The sequence below is a fragment of the Miniopterus schreibersii genome, assembly GCF_964146895.1.
Source record: "Miniopterus schreibersii genome assembly, chromosome: 17".
NCBI classification, from domain to species: Eukaryota; Metazoa; Chordata; class Mammalia; order Chiroptera; family Miniopteridae; genus Miniopterus; species Miniopterus schreibersii.
The window spans coordinates 5,627,546-5,649,487 of NC_138117.1; the positions used below are offsets into that span (position 1 = coordinate 5,627,546).

Sequence of the window (21,942 nt, forward strand, 5' to 3'; positions counted from 1 at the left end):
GGGGCATACACATTCCTCCTTTACTTAAGAGTACTTGGCATTTTTTTATGACTAAAATTAAGTTCATTAGTATTGCTGTCAGGGTAGAGGTGAACCAGATTCTCGTTTTTCCCTGGCTCGCTCTTGTGTTCTCCAAGTGTGTGCTTCTGCTTGGTGACTTGATTTGGCTCTGACTTTCTGAAGTAGTATTACTCTCAGACATTCTTTATTATATCTGACAACTGCCATTGCACTTGCCACTGGAGAGGACAGATGAATGCTCCTAAGAACTTTGTGGCGTTTATTTTCTAGGTCCTCACATTGTTTTGGGAGCTTTTGGTGACTAGAGCTGCCAGGTGAGCCTCAGTCCTTTTGTGCTTGCCGAGTTTGGTGCCATAAGGCGGAAGAGCAGAAAGCACGCCACTTCCTAGTTCCACCTTTCAGTGTCTTCTTCTTCAGCTCTTTCTTGCAATTTAACCTCTGTTTGTTTTTAAACAAGGACTTGGAATGATTCATTCACCTGTTTTAAGTTTTGCCCTCAATGCTATTCACACCATTGTGAATCAGGGAGCTGACAGTTTTCAAGTTTTAATTGACTAGCTCCGTAAAGGCTAAGGTGAAAAGTATGCTGCATGATCCCATGATCTGTCAGTATGAAAGTAATAGATCTACTTACATACAGTGTTTACCACATTTTTCCCGTGTTAGGAACTTTTGCAAGGAAATGACATTCTTACTTGTTTCATGAGCAAAGGATAGTATGTTCAGAAATAGCTATGTGGTCCTCAAGAGAAAACATTCTTTTGCCATGAAATATGCTTACCAGACATTTTGGAAAAATTGCAGCCTAAATAAGAAAAAAATAACTGTAATGTGTTTGGGGTTAAAAATTATCTCAAAACATTTTAGCTAGTGTATTTGAGAACAGAGTTTCATTTATTAGTAGTAGAGCCTTTCGATGAAGTGGAATGTCTAATAGTTCAACTTGATGCATACTGGTTAAAAGCAGGTGAACTCAAACTAATAATGGAAGTAATCCCAGTTTTTTGGGTTTTTTTGTTTATCTTCACCTGAGAATATTTTTTTCCATTGATTCTTTTTTTTAGAGAGGGTGGAAGGGAGGGAGGGGGAAAGAGAGAGAGAGACACACACATTGATTGGTTGCCTTCCACAGGCACCCCGACCAGGGCTAGGGATCAAACCTGCAACCCAGGTACGTGCCCTTGACTGGGAATTGAACCCTTGACCCTTTGGTGTGTGGACCGATGCTCCAACCACAGAGCCACACTGGCCAGGGCAGTAATTCCCGTTTTAATAGTAAATATTATAATCTTGTTTTGTTGTTTTTTCTATTTAATTTAGTTGGGTCAAATTGAATGGAAGGTCACTTGTAATTGATACAATTAAAATATAATTGAAATGAAAATAAGTTCAAGCTATCAAAAGGATTATTTTCTAATTATACTGTGTGTGCAACCATAATTTTCTATCCATAGTTGAGAAAGAAGTGTTTATATATTTGATGACATTTGTTTCATAGTATATATTTTTATGAATACCACAACTAATGCTCATTTTTAAAGCACACTGAAATTTCAGGTTTATTATATATTTTGTTTAAATGAAGTTATTTAGTTTTTCTTTTGAATAATAAAAACCTGTAGTTTGTAGAGAAGCTTTATTCACTGTGTGTGTTTTTTTAACCGTTTGAAAACTCATATTTAGCCTATGTTCTTTACCTTCTTTTGCTACTAATTTTTGAAAAATAAAATAAAAATAATTTGTTCTTTCTTTTGCTTTAAAATGTTTGTCATCTTGTGCATGCCAGATTTATTGGACTGCACTAGTTTTAGTGCACTTTGGCTGGAATGTTTATTATGACATCACTGTAATCTATATACAGTATGTGATTTCAGATGGTTTCAGTGTTAAATATTTTTATAATTATGCTAGTTTTGGCAGTTCACATGGAACTTTTTCACATCTCTTTAATGAACATGTTTTACTTCTGGGCTTTTGAGACAACCATATGTTTCAAAAATTAATAATACGCTTTTAATGTTAACGTTGTGCAGAAGTGTATGACTGCAGACATTTTTAAGGATGTAAGTTGAACTAAAAGTAATTAAACTAAAGTTTTATTCACAGTAGTAGTCTTTTAGTATTTAGAGACTATAACATCCCCCCAAATAACAGAAGATGTCATTATAAAGATTGAATGGTGAAGTTGTTTTGTGGAATGAAACATTGTGGCATTTGTTTTGCATTAACTTAAAATGAATATAATTTCATGGGAAAATTTTCTTTGTTGTTTATGATAGTAAATCTTTTACTTTTTGATTGTATTGAAGCTTCAAACAATTTTTTTTTCTTTTGCTAATATATTACTAGTATTTGAAATCATACTATCATGTAAAAGATTCATCTTTTATTATTGTTCCATTCTCGTAGGATGATATTAAATGAGAATTTTTGTTTTCTAAAGGAGGTCTTATTGTTCTTTTTGCCTGTCTTTAAAATAAATACAGGATGACCATGAAAGCTGTGGTTCTAATTCTACCAACTGTAGTACTGCTGAGAACACAAAATCATCGGTAAAACCTCGAAGAATTCAGCAGGTTGCTCCCACAGATCCTGATTTACCACCAGGTAACTTCTAATGGGCTTGATAAAGCCAAAATTTCCATTGTTATTACTTATGACCCTTTGTAGAATATACACGTTTAGTATTCTTTAGTGCTATGAAATATTTAGACTCTCTATGCATGTAATTTGCTGCATGAATTCAGAACAGATTGAGTCCAGAGCCCTCATGAATGTTTTTCATTCAAATTTTGAATTTCTTTTGCAGCAGGTTGTTCCTTAAGTTTGTTTCCTATATCTTCTCTTGAACAAACTTGCCTCTGATTTCCTACTCATAGTCTTTCTGTTTCCTTGCTTCTTGATAAACAGAGAAAAGACACTATATTATTCTGAGTTTCTAGAAACTATAAAATTCACTAACAGAAACAGAATTTTTTAACTGGGAGAGACCATCTGTTCTATTTACTGGAATTTTTATTTACCTGGAACAGTAGTGACTTATAAATAAAAGTTGCTCTATAAATATTTAATAAAGAAAAAAACAATAGTCATTACATGTTAGCTCTGTGGCCAAAGTACTTTGCTGTCTTTGTACAGTTAAGAATTGTTTATCAGTCACTTCTCTTTTGATTTTATTTATCAGTCATTTCTTTTTTCTCAGATGTAGGTGACATTGATAAACACTTGTTTACTGAGCTGAAGATTTGTAGGGTTTCTCCTGGTTTTAACCTAGTTAATTTTGACAGTCTGCTGCCACCATTTGCTTTACCTGTAAGAGGCTGGAGTTAGGTACACAATTTCATAGCCCTCCTCCCTCAAGTATATGTTCTAAGTTATGTTTGAATTGAACATTTTTAACTCGTGTTATAGTGATATTAATGCTTGATGGTTTGTATTCTTCAGAACTTTACCTAAAAGGCCTCGCTAATCTCTCTGGCTTTAGAATAGATTAATTGCTGTAGCTGGAGAAGGTGCCAGAAGATATTTTAGTAATGAAAATTTCTAATTCTACTTAGTGTGGTGATTCTGGAGCTTTCTAAATTTTTTCTTGCTAATTAACTCCTTGGGAAAAACTCCTGGTGTATTAAATTAACCTATAAATTAAATTAAACTGTAGCTTATTCTTATTAATTGGGCAACCTCTTTACCCCTCCAAATTTCTGATTATATATCGCTCCAAAATTCTTATACTAGCTTATCGTTTAGTGCTCTCTCCATCAATATCCTGGCAAAGAATAATCAGTTTTAGGTTTAACATTTGAGTCTCATTACATTTTTTCCCTTTTTTGTTGTTAATCCTCACCTGAGGATATTCTTCCATTGATTTTTAGAGAGAGTGAGGGGGGCGGGGAGAGAGAGAGATCAAGGCATTCATGTGAGAGAGACACATCAATTGGTTGTCTCCTGCACGCACCCCGACCTGGGGACAGGATCAAACCTGCAACCCAGGTACATGCCCTTCACTTGGAATCAAACCTGTGACCCTTCGCGACACAGGCATCGGCTCTAACCATTGAGCCACACTGACTGGGCACATTTATTTTCTTCTAAGAAACAACTTTTTTAAGAAAAATTTAAAGCTTTGGTCAGTTGTGAATTTCACAGATAACAACCCTCTATGGACTAACTTGCATGTACTCAAAATAGGTCCCAGATTTTTCATGATTCTTTTTAGAGCCTGTATTAGAATTTACACTGATATTCAGAATTAGGAGAATCGGTCTGTTTTAGGAGCATAAAACATAAAAACATAAATGTAATATAAAACATCCTATTTTTAGTGGCATCAAACAGAGCTGTGTTCTACCTGAACTACTTGAGGTAGCTTTTGCATTAACATGTGCTTTTCTGCCTTACCTAATAGGAGGACTCATACCCTCTTTTATGCTGACGGTAAATCAGTTAAGGAGTTGCTTTAGGAAGTAACTGAACTTGTTGGGCAATTACTGGGAGGCAAAGCAGCTAAACTTAATTTTCCAAAAAATAAAAGGGATAATTTGAGAATCCAGTTGGATAATGGTAAATCATTTTATTTCCAGGTTAACTCATGGTTATTTGAGGACTAATTTCTGGTAACCGCATCCTGCCCAGGAACTATATTAATGTCCTTTCACGGTAGAGGTGAATTCTTGCTCTCAAAATTTTCTAGAGCAGAGTTATTTCTTTTAGTATCTGTGTTTACTGTTTTAAGAGTTTGAACATTTACATTAATCCAGAGATCCTTATTGAGAAAAGTTTTGGTGTTGCCAATAGTTGTTTGTTATACACCCCTGAAAGTTGGGTGACTTTCTAATAGGAAATGACTATGAGTCAATATATAATATTTTCTTTGCAATCTCTTATTGATATCTAGAACGGTCTTTTTCAGGTTATGGATTCTGACCGATTAGTGCATTATGAAAACAATTTAGTGGGTCATGGTGGGAATTTAAAAAATATATGGCATAGAATAGAGAAACTGGTAGCGTACAGCATGCAGTAAAGGATAGTAATATTTTAAGAAACTTTTGCATATGTATGTGCTTGTGCTGGGTAATGATGTAATATTTCTTACTGTGAGAGGGGTCAAAAGAGTTTGAATCTGACTGATTTGAAGCATACACATTTTCTTTCCGTTGATAATATATAAGCCAAGACCTTGAGTTATTGCTAATAATAACAGCTTTGAATTGTGAGCTTAGCATATCCTATAAAATATGCTGACAGTTCTTATTTAAAGACAAATTTTAAGGATGTTTCATTTATTTATTTGTTTATTTATTTATGCATCTTTCCTAGGCCTTCTCTACACTTTATATCTCTGTAAAGAGATACTATTTCTAAGCTAGATACCTGGATTATTCAATTCTGTGCAGGCTGAAGTGTATAGCCTTTAGATTTTATTGAAGTTCATTATAAGAAGCAGCCTTTTGTGGGTTGCTTCTGCATTTTCCCTAAATTGGCTTTAAATTAGGTTATGCTTCAAACTATTACTTTTCAGTAATCTTTAAGATATCTAGTGTTTATATTTTGCTTATTACAGAAAAGGTGATAATTTTTATTTTTAACATCTGTGTTGCATAGTAATTGCATGGGGGAATATGCAGAGGTGTGCAAAAGTAGGTGTTCAGTTGTGAGTACGTGAAAGAATTTATTCTTGTATTATTATTTATTAGTTATTGTATTATTTGCACTACAATTGTAAAGCTACTTTTGTCCACCCAGGTACATTCTAAGGTTGAAAAATTTGATGTTTAAAATTTCTTTTGGAAGCTTAATTTGTTAAGCATTATTTTAGTATCTACTCTCATATGAGTATTTGTTACCTTAAATTTATTGATATTTTGTATGTTAATTTTATAGCATATGATAATTGCCACTCTAAAAGCTGCTGATAGTTTCCATGTACCAGAAAAACTTGAACTTAGTGGTTTTACATTCCTTTCCCTTTTGTATTCATTGGAAAGGAATGAAGGAGTTGGTTTTTGCAAACATGTTATGGTTGAATAGATTTAAATAAGCTTCCTCCCAGTAGGTGTTAACGTTGTCAGTTGCTGAAAAAAGTTGATTCTTTTTTGTCCAGTGAAGTTCTGGTTTAAAGAATACAAACAGTTATTTCATGAGATAGCTAATATTTTAATTAGTTTTTATATAGTTTTTATTGTGGAAAATGCATTTGAATAAAGTGAGGTTTTACATCTTTTTCTCCTCTTTTTAAATGCTGTTTATGTTTTATTTATATTTTTAATTAAATTTCTCAATAATATATCTATATTCACATTTATTGTTTGAAAAACTTCTGAGATTTTGGAGTATCCCACAGTAGCATAAAATTAAAAGAGAAGTTTTGGACATTCTAGGCAAGCTATGAAGAAAAAGAATCTTCACAAATTACTTTTGTTGTTTTAAGTTTTTTATAAAAACAATGATTTGTGATTCCCTTTCTTATTTCTTTGTGTTTCATTATGCTTGTATCCATTCTATTTCCTTTCATACTTTTCTTTTTTCTATCTTCTGTTATATTCTTTTTTCTTCTTTTTTTTGATTCTGTCTACATTTCCTTCATCATTCATATTCTCTCCCCTGCCCTGTTTTAGTATCATATATTAGTGAGTGGCAGTAGTTGAATCCATTATGATGGTTATGTTTCTCCTGTTTCTTCCTCTAGGCCTAGCTTTTTAATATTCTTATGGCTATTTAAAGTAGGAATAGAAGATGATAGCAGGTTCAAAAAAGAAGCTTAAAGCTATTATTTTAATATATTGTGTAATCAGCATATAGTAACATAGTTTCATTTGGGAAAATGTTTACTAAAGTAGGCAGAAACCAAAGTACCTGTAGTATAGGATAATCATTGATTGTGATCTCGTAAACGTGGTTTCTCTTAGTACATGAACACTTTATTACAGAGAACCTCTTTGTAATGGTGTTTGTTTGGCTGAATCTGCTGCTTTTTAGCTGTTACTTTGGCAAACCTGTTTACCTATCTGAATGTTAGTTTTCTCTTTGCAAAATATACTAAGCATACCCACCTTTCATGTACATTGTGCTCAATAATATTTTAAGACATGGTTATTTGTTGACTGACTTGTTGCTAATTGCATTCTCTTTTCCTGTATTATAGGTTATGTGCAGAGTCTGATTAGACGAGTTGTAAATAATGTAAACATTGTTATAAATAATCTCATACTAAAATACGTTGAAGATGATATTGTTCTTTCAGTCAACATAACGTCTGCAGAATGCTATACAGTAAGTGAATTATGGGATCGTGCATTCATGGATATTTCTGGTGAGTAAATGTCAAGGATATTATAGATTTTCCACTATTGAAACCATTTTCTTGGATTCTAAACCTTACTTGGGCCAACTGGCTCTTAGATGAGCCTAGTGAAAACTTTATGCCTTCAGACTGGAAAAATGTACATATATAAAATCTAGCATGCAATTACAGGAGGTTAATAGACCCTTCGATTAAGAAATCCCAGACTTGTTTTTTAATATTTTTAATTTTTTCTTAGCTGTAACATGCTTATTTCAAAGGTGATATGTAGTATTTTACAATGCTGTGGGTTATAGCAATAAAAGCTGAATAATATTAAGTTAAAATTTTTAATGTTTTTGAAGGAGGAAAGGGAGTGTGTTGCTTTCACATTACTTGGTAATGGCAGACAATCTATCTGACTGATTTATGTTTTAGGTTTGTATATTCCAGCGTACTTATGGGAAACTTGAAACTTCCTTTAGTTATTACATACTCCACTCTCCTACTGCTTATCTTAAAAGAACTAAGTAATAATATAATTTTAATCACTACCATTTATTTATTACTATTTTATTTATTATGTTCCACTGTTTTATTTATGTTAGTGCAGTGCTAGCTGTACAGTGCTAGTTAGTACAGTAAACTATAGCTGTGAAGAAAGTAGACCCTCCTTATTAGTTTCATTAGGAGAGATGTTACATAAGTAATAATATTTTTTGATATACAATATATGTTCCGATAGAGTAAGAAATGGATATTTTTTGAAAATATCTTAAGGAGACTATTGTGAGGCTCTTTTGTCTGTGACTTGCCATGGTATGTATGTATTTGTTAAAAGTGCTGGCACTAATACACAAGAATAAACTCAAAATGGATTAAGACTTAATAAATTGTGAAACCACAAAAATCCTAGAAGAGAAGATAGGCAGTAAAATTTTAGATATTTCTCAAAGCAATATTTTTACCAATATAGCTCCTCGGGCAAGGCAAACAAAGGAAAAAATAAACAAATGGGACTACATCAAACTAAAAAGCTTTTGCATAGCAAAAGAAACCATCAACAAAATGAAAAGTTGAGCCTACTGAATGAATGGAAGAACATATTTTCCAGTGATAAATCTGATAAGGGGTTGAACTGCAATAAGATATCACTTCACGCCTGTCAGAATTACTATCAATAATTTAGCAAACAAAGTGCTGGCCAGGATGTGGAGAAAAGGGGAACCTCATGCACTGCTGGTGGGAATGCAGACTGGTGCAGCCACTGTGGAAAACTATGGAGTTTCCTCCAAAAATTAAAAATAGAACTGCCATTTGACTCAGTGATCCCACTTTTGGGAATATATCCAAAGAAACCCAAAACACTAATTTGAAAGAATATATGTACCCCTATGTTCATTGCAGCGTCATTTACAATAGCTAAGATTTGTAAACAGCCCAAGTGCCCATCAGTAGATGAGTAGGTAAAAAAATTGTGGTACATTTACAATGTGGAATACTACTCAACCATAAAAAAAGGAAATTTACCTTTTGTGAAAGCATGGACGGACCTGGAGATTATTATGCTAAGTGAAATAAGCCAGTCAGAGAAAGACAAAAACCATATGGTGTCACTTATATGTGTAATCTAATGAACAAAATAAACTGATGAACAAAGTAGAAACAGACTCATAGATACATAGAACAGACTGACAGCTGTCAGAGAGGAGGGAGTTTGAGGGACTGGATGACAGAAGGTGAAGGGATTAAGCAAAAAGAACATACACACATACAGACACAGACAACAGTGTGGTGGTAGCCAGAGGGAAAGGGGTTACTAGGATATACTCAGAAATAGTGTTATCGAAGAATGGATTAAAGCGTATATATATCTTTATTTTTTTAAATTAAAGCATATATATATATATATATATATATATATATATATATATATAAATTAAACCATATTGTCTTGTTTTGAAGATTCCCATGCTTATAGCATGGGGTAGCTACTAACTTAAATTCACTGACCAAGTAAACTTGGGCCAGATATTTTTACCTAGGAATAGCTTCTTAGGAATAAAACTACTCATTTGCTAAAGGTTTCATTTTCTAGTTTGATACTTTACCAGTAATTGTTACATTTTTATTACCTTGAAAACAAATTTTATACTGTTATTTATAATTTCTTCATTAGTTATTATTTAGAGCAGTGCTAGTCCACTATAATTTTTATGATGATGGGTATATTTTATATCTTTATTACCCAGTATTGCAGCCAGTAGCCACATGTAGCTGTTGAGCACTTGAAATGTGATTAGTGCAACCAATGACCTGAAATTTTTTTTTTTTAATCTTATTTTTATATGATTTTAATTAATTCACATATAAACTTAAATAGCCGTGGCTACTATATTCGAAGAGTGCAGGTTTAGAGCATAGCATCAGATTTTTGGTGTAAAAATAAATATTAAGTGAGTGAGTGTTACTCAAAATGTTATTTTTAGTATCGTTTCTCAGGAATTTCATTTTATTGTTATTTAATATCTCATTGTAGAATGTAATGAAATTTTCACAAGTTTTGTCTTAAATTTGTAGTTTAGCTGTCAAGCAAGTTGGGGGCAAGCTACTTTTTATATTTGGCCTCTAATTCTTTATCCAGAAAATGAGGATTTTTGTGCCTATTTTATAAAGTTGTTGGGAGATTTAAATGATATAATAAATGAGAAGTTCTTTACATAGGTTCTGGCATCATATATTTAATGCTCTCTTAATCTTATTTGCATTACTATTTGTACTAATAAATAGTTGCCTTTTTCTCTAACTTTTTTCCCCCCTTAAAATGTTTTTCTTTTCTTTTTAGCCACTGATCTGGTGCTAAGAAAGGTTATCAACTTTTCCGACTGTACAGTTTGTCTTGATAAACGAAATGCTAGTGGTAAAATAGAATTTTACCAGGATCCTTTATTATATAAATGTTCCTTCAGAACTCGTCTGCATTTTACGTATGATAACCTAAACTCCAAGATGCCGGCTGTTATTAAGGTAGGTCTTTTTCTGGGAGTTGATTTGCATGTCTCTATTTTGTTTATTAGCTCCTGTATATGCTAATTATTATTAAAAATCAAAGAAGAAATTAACCTCATAAATATATATGCCATTTGTTTTTGTACAAAGTTTTAGTTATAAGTTTTATTTTATATGATTTACTACATTACATATTATATTTATAGCTTTTTGCATTATGTGTTCTAGTGGAGATTCTTGGGGACCTATTTTTTTCTGTGACTATAGTTTCCTTTTTAGTTTGTCCAGCTGTTTGTTAGTGTTTTTCTCTTCAAGCAGATAGAGGAGATCATATAAAAAAGCCTTTATGCCCACGGTGGACTGATTATCAATCTGTATTTAGTTACAGTTTGTTTAGCATGACCTGATGGCTGTAGTTATTCCCTCTTCTTTTTCTTCCATCAACTTATAAGGCTTGATTTGCTAACCTGATATCTTACTGGTTCAGGAAATATTAGCTTTTGACCTGTGCTTTCGAAATGTAATTAAAACCTTAGAGTACGGGAATTTTTCAGGTGAAGTCTTTTAATACATGTGAAAATTTGTTGTTCTCCAGGGAAGTGGTATGATTATCAGTGTGTATAGTTAGTTCCAAGTGTAATCTTTTGTTCTTTGATTACATAACAGTTCTCTAAACCTCTATCTATATATGTATATGAAAATTCACATAGTGACTTGTGATCTCGTTAACTAAGTTTTAATGTGCAATGAATTTTTATTATTGAATTACATGCCTCTGAGTACTAAAATTTTGTAATGGAACGGTTGACCCTAAGTCTGAACACTGATATTGACTACTGTGCTTGTTTGGGTATGGCTGAATAAACTATTTTTTACATTATAAAACCCCCAAACTTTTGATTTTATGTAGCTCTATGATACTTAAATTTATATTTATACATGAAATCCACCTGATTTTCTTTGGTAGTGCTCAGTCATTAGTGTTTTACTTTTCCATAACTCTTTATGGTGCCAGGTGGGTACTTGAATTATCAGGGGGCTCACTTTGTAAATTATATAATTGTCCCATGCACCAAAAGGTTGTGGGTTCGATTCCTGGTCAGGGTGTGTGTGGGAGGCAGCTGATCGATGTTTCTCTCTCTCTCTCTGTCTCTCCCCTCCTTCTCCTTCCTCTCTCTAAAATAAATAAAAATTGTTTTTAAAAAATAAAATTATCAGATAGACTCAAATTGAGAGACCTTCAACAAAATATCTGACCACTACTCCTTAAAACTGTCAAGGTCATTGACAAACTAGAAAAGACCAGAGGAGACTAAAGAAACATGATAACCAAATGCAGGGTGGTATCCTGGATGGGATTCTGGAACAGAGAAAGGACATTAGTGGAAAAATGAATGAAATCAGAATAAAGCATGGAGGTTAGTTGATAGTAATATACCAATGTTGGTTTCCTAGTTGTGACAAAAGTACCACATGGTGACAGAATGTTAACAGTAGGGAAACTGGGTGAGGAATATATGGGATCTCTCTGCATGACTTCTGCAATACCTTTATAAGTTTAAAACTATTTTAAAGTAAAAATTTTATTTTTAAACATTTAAGCAAAATAAAAGGATGTGGAAGAGAAATCTCAAATGAAGAAGAGGTTGACAGGTCTGTACTGCACACTTCTCCCCTCCTTTCCCTCCTCCCACCATTTTCTTACCTCTTCATGGTCTGTTTAGTGTATGATTTTAAGGTCAGTTTTAAGAAACCTGTACTCTTATTTGAATATGGCATTTTGCACCCCTCCCCGCAATACAGCTTTCTTCGTCTTAAAGTACAGTTTTTGTGTGCCTTTAGCTCTAAAAATGTGATGATTACCATTACTTCTTTTTCATGTTTTGTAGACACTCAAATACCAGTGAGTCAAAATAAACCTTCCAAGAGACTTGACTTTATGACTTAATTGGTTTTATTCCATGTTTATATAACAGCAGGAAACCATTATACTGAGGCTGTGTTTATATTCCATTGATTTCTTTTCCTATGAGGAGAACTCTTTGATTGACTGTTACATATCCTATTTGCTAGTAATTAAAGTTATTTCTTTTTTATAATTGATTCATGTTATAAGTTTTGTCATGTTTAAATCTATTATTTAAAATTTGTTTGAAAAACTTTCCTGAACATATATTTCCCTTGGTTTTTCATATTTGACTATAAAATTTTTGTTATGTTCATACTTCCCTAGCTGTAATGTTAGTATTTTCCCTCTTAACATATGTTTTTAGGTGTGTTTGTATTCTTTTTGGTTAATAAAGCTGGAAAGAATGATTAAAATTTTACTAAAATGACATCATGAAACTTTTATTCTTGGTTGTGACAGAGATCTTTCTGGTTTTGGGGAGAGTACTACCATACTCTTAACATTATACAGTGGGTACAGTAGTCCCCCGGTTTTGCTTTCCATGGTTTCAGTTACTCTCGGTCAGCTATGATCCAAAAATATTAAATGTAAAATTCCAGTTATAAACGACTCATAAGTTGTTGTGTTTTAAAAAACTTTTAATTGCATTTATTGGGGTTATACTGGTTAATAAAATTATGTAGGTTTTAAGCCAAAAGAAAACCCATCATGCACCGACAACAGTGTGGTGATTACCAGAGGGACAGGGTAGGGGAGGTGTAGGACAGGGTAAAGGGGGAGTAAATGGTGCTGGAAGGAAGCTTCACTTGGGGTGATGAACAATTCATAAGTTTTAAGTTGGGCACTGCTTCAAGTAGTGTGGCAAAATCTCTCTCATCCTGCTTCATCCTGCCTGGGGTGTGAATCATCTCTTTGTCCAGCATATCCATGCTGTATATGCTTCCTGCCTGATAGTCACTTAGTAGCCCTCTTGGCTTCAGATCTGCTGTCATGGTATTGCAGTGCTTGTGTTCAAGTCACCCTTATTTTATTTACTAATGACCCCAAAGTGCAAGAGTAGTTATGCTGGCAATTTGGATATGCCAAAGAGAAGCCTTCAGCTGCTTTCTTTAAGTGAAAAGAGATGTATGTTTAGGAAAAAAACAGTATATTTAGGTTTCAGTACTATCTGGAATTTCTGATATCCACTAGGGGTCTTGGAAGTATCCCCTGCAGATAAGTGGGGACTGCTGTATTTTGGTTACATAACTTTCTGGAAATCTAGTGAAACTATATCTTTTCGTTATTATTTCTATTTGCATTTACATCATTTGGCTTAATATAGTTTCTGTCTAAAGTTTATCGATCAGAGCAAAATCTGTTTAATTCCTAAGATTTTAGAATAAACTATCATTTTGGCTTTAATATTAGAAATGTTTGGGACATTACTATTTCTCTTATGCTGTACCAGTTAAGACTTAGCATTTCTCTACCTATGTTAAAAGGTACACTCTTTGAACATGATTTTGTTTATTTTTTTTTAATTTTTTCAAAATACAGATTCACACCTTAGTAGAGAGTTTGAAACTTTCCATCACAGATCAACAACTGCCTATGTTTATCCGTATAATGCAACTTGGGATTGCTCTTTACTATGGAGAAATAGGAAATGTTAAAGATGGAGAAACAGAAGACTCTACCTGTCATAATAAAGATATGTTAGGAAACATTACAGGTAAATGTAATAAAAAAAATATTTTAGAACTATTCTTACAAAATATTTTCATAATTGTGAAACTTTGAAAAATACTTTTGAGTTTTGTAGTGTTCTAATGTGCTGGGATGATTTTATTTTGGTTGTTTGACACTATTTTACACTATTTTGATTTTTTGTACATGCTTGATACTACTATGATTTTCTTTTTTCTGCATGCTAAAAATAACTTATATTTCTAATAGGTGAAGGTGTTCAGAATGTATATTATACAAAAGTTAAGGTAGTGCAACTTCAAGATTTCCTAGTAAATTATAGTATTGCTGATTTTTTTGCAAAGGCTTACCAAGAGTAATTATAACTGAGTTATGTGTACTTAATACTTAATTATTATATGTAATTAATTATTAATTATACTTAACTGTGTGCTTCACTAGAGGATACCTAATTAATTAATTGGAGCACTAATTAACAAAGTATTTGCTTCGTTGAAGTATACCTAGTGGATTAACTTCTGTTATTCAACTCATTTCTTTACTGAAGCCTAGTGTATGTAAGACATTATTGTTGATAATGTGGGAAAATACAAAGCTGAAGGGATTTGTTTTCTTCCCTTAAAATCTTAAGATATAGTGGAGCAGACAGACATGAAATTTGTTAAGTATGATGTATAGTAGAATGATAGGATGTTTGATTAAATAGAGGTATGAATATCTGAAGTAGAAATATGATAAAAGGAATGATTGACTTTGACTTGGCATTGGGCCTGAGACTCAGGAAAAATTTGGACAAGATCATTGATTCCCATAGATAGAACCTTTAGAAAAGAACATTTAAACTTAGGATCAAATAACCCAATTTGAAAATGGGCAAATGACCAGAATAGACATTTATCCAAACAAATGGCCAAAGATGTTCGACATCATTAGTTATGAGGGAGAATGCAAATCAAAACCACATTTAGATACCAGTTCATAGCCAGTAGCGTGGCTACAGTAAAAAAGACGCATAATAACAAGTGTTGGTAAGGATGTGGAAAAGTTGGGACCACTATATGTTGCTTGTGGGAATGTAAAATCGTATAGCTACTTTGGAACAATCTTATTCCTCAAAAAGTTGAACATAGTGTTACTATATGATCCAGCAGTTCTACTCCTAGGAGAATTGGTAACACATATCCACATAAAAACTTTTTCCAAAAAGTGGAAACAACCCAAATGTCCATCAGCTATGGATGGATATTTATGGTATATAAACAGTTATAGTATATAAACAATTCGGTATATCCATACATTGGAATATTACTCAGATATACAAAGGATTGAAATACTGATATATGCTGCAGCATAGTGAACTTTGAAAACATCTTAAGTGAAAGGAAGTCTTTCTTGTCTGGTACTTGGCCCTGCAGAGTCTAGCTATCTTAGTCTCCCTGGACTCACTACTCTGTCTTATCATCTAAGGAGACTGCTGAGGTCTGCTTGGATTCCCGCTTTCTTGGCTGTGACTTTAGAAACTCATTCCAAGCAGTAAGCTGGGGCAATCATAGAGCTCATTTCTCTTGTGTCCCTTCTCTGAGGTTTTCATTGCCTGATATCCAGTGTCTGAAACCATTGTTTCATGTATTTTGTCTTTTTTGTTGTATTTTTATATGTGCATCTATGTTAATATATTAAATAGCAAAATATAATAGGAAATCTAATAGCTATCATAGTTTCAAAGAAGTAAGGTGTGTAAATGATATTTTAAGATAACTTCACAATTGTTATTTGATATAGCTGTGATTTCTATAGGTTTTAGAGTTGAAGGTAGTGCTGGTGCTGATTTGTTACTTATGTTCACAATGAAAAGAATGCTACATTTTAGTTAAATACTTAATATATATATTTCCATAGAAATTCATGGAGTTCCTGAATTCTGTCAGAGGGCCCCAGTTTAAGATTCATTGTTTCAAAGAAGAAGAGTTTTTTAGGAAATTCTGACCAGAGATCAGGGAGATGCTTTTTAATTTTTTCCAGGCCCTAATTCTTTTTTTTTTTTTTTTTTTTTAACAAGACTCAGAACTTCAGAAGCTTATTTCATCAAAATCTCTCTTATTTTTTATTAATATTAGGTATAAATTATAGTGACTGGTTTCTCAGACCTTTCTTAGTGACATTTCTTTCTTTTGTTTCAAAAGATCAAGCAGTGGATATTCCTTCTGTTTTAATGGTTTAGATAAGAGAGTTCAGCTCTTTGGACCCCACCTGGTCACTACTTCCTGGGCTGTGGTGACCTGACTGCTTGTAACCACAGTGATATTCAGTGATGATACCCAGTTTGCGATCTTCCTAGGGACAGTTTATAACAGGCTTATTTATTCTCCAATAGAAATTTATACAATGGTTGTGGTTAAACTGCAGGATATACAGATTACACAAAACACTTTCTGGATTTGTAACATTTATAGTTTATTTTGAAGTAAAATGTCTAAGGTTTCTTGGTACTATATTTAGGTACGCCAGTTACTACTTTTTAAGTCTTTTCATTTTCAGATGAAAGCAGGTAAATGGCACAAGAGTGTCCTATCATAGGACTAAAAAAGTTATGTAGTTTTTTTAGCCAGAAAACCTAGAAGTGGATTGAATGATAATGATGTTTAATGGAGTGTGTGTATTTATAGATTTATCACTGAAGAATAGATATATTGAATCTGCTGGAGGTTGCATATACCATGAATTTTTAAAAAAAAGTAATTATTGCCCGGCCGGGCGTGGCTCAGCGGTTGAGCATCGACCTGGGATCCAGGTGATCAGGGTTCGATTCCCGGTCAGGGCATATGCCCGGGTTGTGGCCTCGATCATTGACTCTCTCATCATTGATGTTTCTATCTCTCTCTCTCCCTCTCCTTTCCTCTCTCTGAAATTAATAAAGATATATTTTAAAAAAAAAAGTAATTATTTTCTAAATTCCATGATATGCCTATTTTGTTTGTATTGTTAGAATAATGTTAAGAGACTTTGGTGGAATTTGCTTTTACAAGATGGAGTGTTAGAGTGGTTGGAATTTAAATCTTTAGTGTGCTAATTTGTAACCAAATAAAAGGTTTTTTGCTATATGTTTTCATCTGTAGAATTGAAAAGATACTAATGTATATTACCTACTAATAAGAGAGTCACCAACACTATTATTTTTCTTAACAGTGTATAAGAATCATTTCATTATAACATTTACTTTTGTCCTTTGGGGTAATTATTTTGGGGGTGTGCATTTTGCCTGGGAATAATTGCCATTCTTTTTCCATTGGGTGTATCAGGGGATCAGGGTGTTTCTTGTAGTTTTCTGATATTATGTTTCTAAGAAAAGTCAGTTTTTTAGCACTTCAGCCTTATTTTTGGGAAGTAGGTTTTTTGTTGTTGTTGTTTAAGTTAATGAGTGAAATGCCAAAAAATGAATTTATTCTTTGTATTTATCAACTGCATTTAAAGTTATGTGGTGAAATAAAATTATGTGGTTAACTACTTCCCACATAACGTTAATTGTGGCTGTAAAAGGATATTGACACTGTACAACATATGGGAACTTAAAGGTGGTAATGCTGAATTATTGGTTTAAATAATAATAACCAGTGTATGATTTGTTCATATTTTATATATAGATAGAAGGATGAGGGAGATGCATTTTAATAGAATTTACCTTCTTAATTTTCCTTAGTTAAGTCCTTTTGATATATTTAAAACCATTTTATTTTGATTGATAGGTGTTGAAGATGAAACAATAATAGATATGCCATATTCTGCTCAGTACAAAGGCCAGGAATTGTATTCACAGCAAGAGGATGAACAGCCACAGGGATGGGTATCATGGGCCTGGTCATTTGTGCCTGCAATTGTGAATTATGATGATGGTGAGGAAGACTACCTTGGAAATGATCCCATGTCAACCATGCATCAGCAAAAATCTCAGACTCTGAAGGATCCAATTGTTTCTATAGGATTTTACTGTACAAAGGCAACTGTGACTTTCAAAGTAGGTTTCATTTTTCTTGCTCTTCATATCTCTCTGGTTAATGCTTAAATTTTGATTTCTTTTTTTTTTTTTAAATATATCTTCATTGATTTCAGAGGGAGGAAAGGAGAGGGAGAGAGAGAGATAGAAGCATCAATGATGAGGGAGTCATTGATTGGCTGCCTCCTGCACGCCCTCGACTGGGGATCAAGCCCGCAACCCGGGCATGTGCCCTGACCGGGAATCGAACCCTGATCGCCTGGATCCTATGTTGACGCTCAACCCCTGAGCCACGCCTGGCCGGGCAAATTTTGATTTCTAATAAATATCTAGCATAAGTTTGTTTTTTTCCATTCAGTGGATGTAAGATACATTCTAACAATCCTTGCTTCACGTGTGTGTCCCCTCATGTGAAATGTCTGACTTTGGTCTCTTTCTATCTTCTGAAGGCCTTCTCTACATTCCTTTTTTCCCCACATTCTTGCTTTTTAAATCAGCTTCATGGAAAGGCTTTCTCTCCTTACTAAATCTTTTGATCGGCATGCAAGATGCCTTAATATTTTCATTAAAAAATGCATGTAGATAATCTTACTTGAACTCCTGTACCCCTGCAGCTACTGTCTCATCTCTGTTCTCTTTCATTCCTAAATTTCCTTAAAAGGGTTGTTTATACAGTTCATCTCCCTCCCACCTCTCTCTTCCTCTTTGAGACAGCCCAGTTTCTTATCTTGAGATTACACAATAAGCACTTTCAAGTGAAAGAATAATAGCGGGAGCACCCTTCTGAGAAATGCAAGGTGATCTGTGCCCAGCACCCCTGTGCACTGTCCTTGGACCTTGTTCCGTCCTCTCTGCCCCTGAGACACAGCCTAGTTTTAATCTTAGGGCCTGTGCTTCTTGGCTTTTTATAGTAGTATCACCACACATGTCATATTCTTGAATAGCATCTAATTCATCTAGCAAATACGTATTTACACCATCTATGTTCCAGGAACTGTTTTGACTCTAGAGTTACCACAATGAATGGATCATGCGTCTTAAATCTTGAATTGTTATAAATAAATAAATGAAGATATATAGGATGCCCATTGGTGATATGGGTTGTGTAGAAAAAATAGAGAAGAGGAATAGTGGATGCTCCACTAGATGTGAGGGGATTTGCAAATTAAAATGGAGTGATCAGGGAAGGCCTTAATAGGAAGGGAGTATTTAAGGAAAGACCTGTGAAAGAGGGAGCTTTGTAGATCCTTGGGAATGTACATTCTAGGAGTAGCAAATGTAAATACCCCAAAAAGTTCAAGGAACAGCAGAGAGGCCAGGGCAAAGTGAGCTGCTGTGAAAGTAGTACAAGATCAGGTTAGAGAGGTAATGGGGTTGGGAGAGGTCCATAAATTACAATATTGGGTAGGTCATTTTAGGGATTTGTCAGTAATCCTGAGTGAGATAGGAAGTTTTTGGACAGTTTTTAGCATGGTAGTTACAGAATGATCTGAGTTATGTTTTAAACTGCATCACTCTGATTATATGGGAACAAAAGCAGACAGGATTGCAGTTTTCAAGCAAGAGATAATGATGGCTTGGACTAGGGTGGTAGCAAGTGGAGGTGGTGAAAAGTAACTGGATTTTGGATATTTTGAAGGTCAAGAGGATAGGACTTCCTAATAGATTTTATTCTGAGACATAAATGAAATAAAGAGGATCCAAGGATGGCTCCTGAGCAACTAGAAGGGTTGAGTTATGATTTTCTGAGATGAGGAGGATTGTGAGAGGATTAGATCTGAGAGAAATATCAGGAGTTATCTTTTGGCAAGTTTAAGATGCCCACTGTATATTCAAGTAAAACTATCTGGTTGGATTTATGAATCTGGCGTTCAGATTAGAGGTTTGGTCTGAGTCTATAAATTTAAGATATTTAAAATCAGGATTTTATTAAGACTGGAATCGGTGTAGATAGAAAAAAGACATTCTAAGACCATGCTCTGAGGCACTGAGATGTTAGGTATTTGGAAAGATGAAGAGGAAATAGTGAGGGAAGCTGAAAACAACCAGCAATGTAGGCAGAAACCTACGAGAGTATCTGTCTGGAAGCTGAGTGCCATAAATGTTTTGAAGGGGAAGGAGCAGGTCATTTGTGAGAACAGATCATTGGATTTGGCGATATGGAAATGGTGATCTTGACTAGAGCAGAGATTTGACACTGGTAGAATTTTAGTTGGCGTTGGTTAAAAAACATGGGAAGATTGGTGGGAATGTAAAATGGTGCAGTCACTGTGGAAAACAGTTTGACGGTTCCTCAGAAAGTTAAAACATAAAATTATTATATGATCCAGCAATTTCAGTCCTACTTATATCCTAAAAAGAATTGAAAACTTACAAAACAAATAGATGCACATAAATATCCATACATAGACAGTGGCGGAAAAGTTGAAGCAACCCAGATGTCCATCAATGGATAAAGGAGTAATAGCCTTTTCAGAGAATCATGGATATTCTTTTTTGATAGTACACCAAACTTGTTAAGTGGTTACCCTTTAAGAAGGTTAGTTGTACCTTCAGCTCATGGAAATTGTCTGGTACAAATTCAACAAATAAATACCTGTTAAATAAATGCAACCATCGATCATCTACCCATCCATTCGTCATCCAGCCATCTATCTGTCTCATCTGCTTTCCATCTTCCAAAATTTTGGAATCCTCTTTTAGATACTGTTTTTTCTCCAATTTTATTTGTCTTTGTGGTGTGTTTTTTTTCATGGAGGCATTTTTCTGAGGGAGCGAAATAGTATTTCAGGCAATGTTTTAGATACTCGAAGTATAGAGTGAAAAAAATACCACGTTTTGGGTTTCACAGTATTTTTAATTTAGCTTGGATTGTTTGTTAACTGCTTGAAATAAATTTTTTCAGTCAGTAGTACAACTAAACAAATTATAACTATAGCAGATGGTAGATTAAACTATTTTAAAGTAAATTGTCTTTAATAGCCTTTAAAGACTTCTGTAATTAAAATTATTTAGTATTTTCTAATATAACAAAAGCTGAAAAATACAGAGAATAAGTTTCAACAACAGTTTAGTCATGGCTTGATTGGTTTAAAAGATTTTTTTTGCTAATAAAGTTTGGATAAAAATGATAATGAATACATTAGCCATGCTCTTTTAACATCATCATTTATTATTTTTGAATTCTTTTATTACTGACCATTAATTTTTCATTTTATCATAAATTTTTAATTGAAATTCACTGATTTACCTTTTCTTGTTATTGTCTCCGTTATAGATTTTAATTTTATTTTTTGAATTTCTCTTACCTCCCTCCCTTTCCTTTCATTCCATTGTCCATCCTGTGCTTTTCTTTTAAAAGAAATAATTTTTTTTCAATCGCAGTTTACATTCAATACCATTTTGCACTAGCTTCAGACGAACAGCACAGAGGCCAGGCAACCATTCACTTCACAGAGTGGTCCCCCTGACAGCCAAGCACCGACCTGGTCCCATACACAGTCAAACGATACCATTGATCGTGTTCCCCATACTGCATTCCACATCTCTGGAAATTCACTGTTCTACCTTTGACTAAACTACAGGAATATGGATCAGTCTGCAGTATTAAAATAATAAAACAATAAAATCTTTAAATGTAACAAAGAGCCAACTATTGTCAATTATTATTAGATAACATTGCCAGTTTTACATGATACAAATTAGGAACTTTGTTGATGTTGTTGATCCTCACCTGAGGATATTTTTTCCATTGATTTTTAGAGAGAGTGGAAGGGAGGGAGGGAGAGGGAGAGAGAAACACATCGATTGTTTGCCTCTGGCACATGCCCTGACTGGAGCCAGGGATCAAACCTCAAAGCCAGGTATATGCCCTAGAACAGAAATTGAACCCAAGACCCTTTGGTCCACGGCCTGAAGCTCTAACCATGAGGCTACACTGGCTAAGGCTAGGAAGTTAATTTTAATCTAAGTTGCTGAAGGGATGTTAAGGATTGCTGGTAAAGTGGTTTCTTTTCTGGTGATTTTTGCCCATTTTAAATT

The 21,942-nt window shown here is 33.8% G+C and overlaps 1 protein-coding gene across 8 annotated transcripts in view; it reads left to right on the forward strand.

Moving 5' to 3' along the window:
• VPS13B (vacuolar protein sorting 13 homolog B) overlaps positions 1-21,942 on the forward strand; it is a 454,815-nt gene that overhangs the window by 13,448 nt on the left and 419,425 nt on the right. For all 8 annotated transcript variants that reach the window (XM_081116979.1, XM_081116977.1, XM_081116974.1 and 5 more), the window contains exons 4-8: positions 2,508-2,628; positions 7,166-7,333; positions 10,149-10,330; positions 13,761-13,935; positions 17,654-17,922. In XM_081116979.1, coding sequence (XP_080973105.1) covers positions 2,508-2,628; positions 7,166-7,333; positions 10,149-10,330; positions 13,761-13,935; positions 17,654-17,922 — 915 coding nt within the window. The remainder of the gene's footprint in view (positions 1-2,507; positions 2,629-7,165; positions 7,334-10,148; positions 10,331-13,760; positions 13,936-17,653; positions 17,923-21,942) is intronic.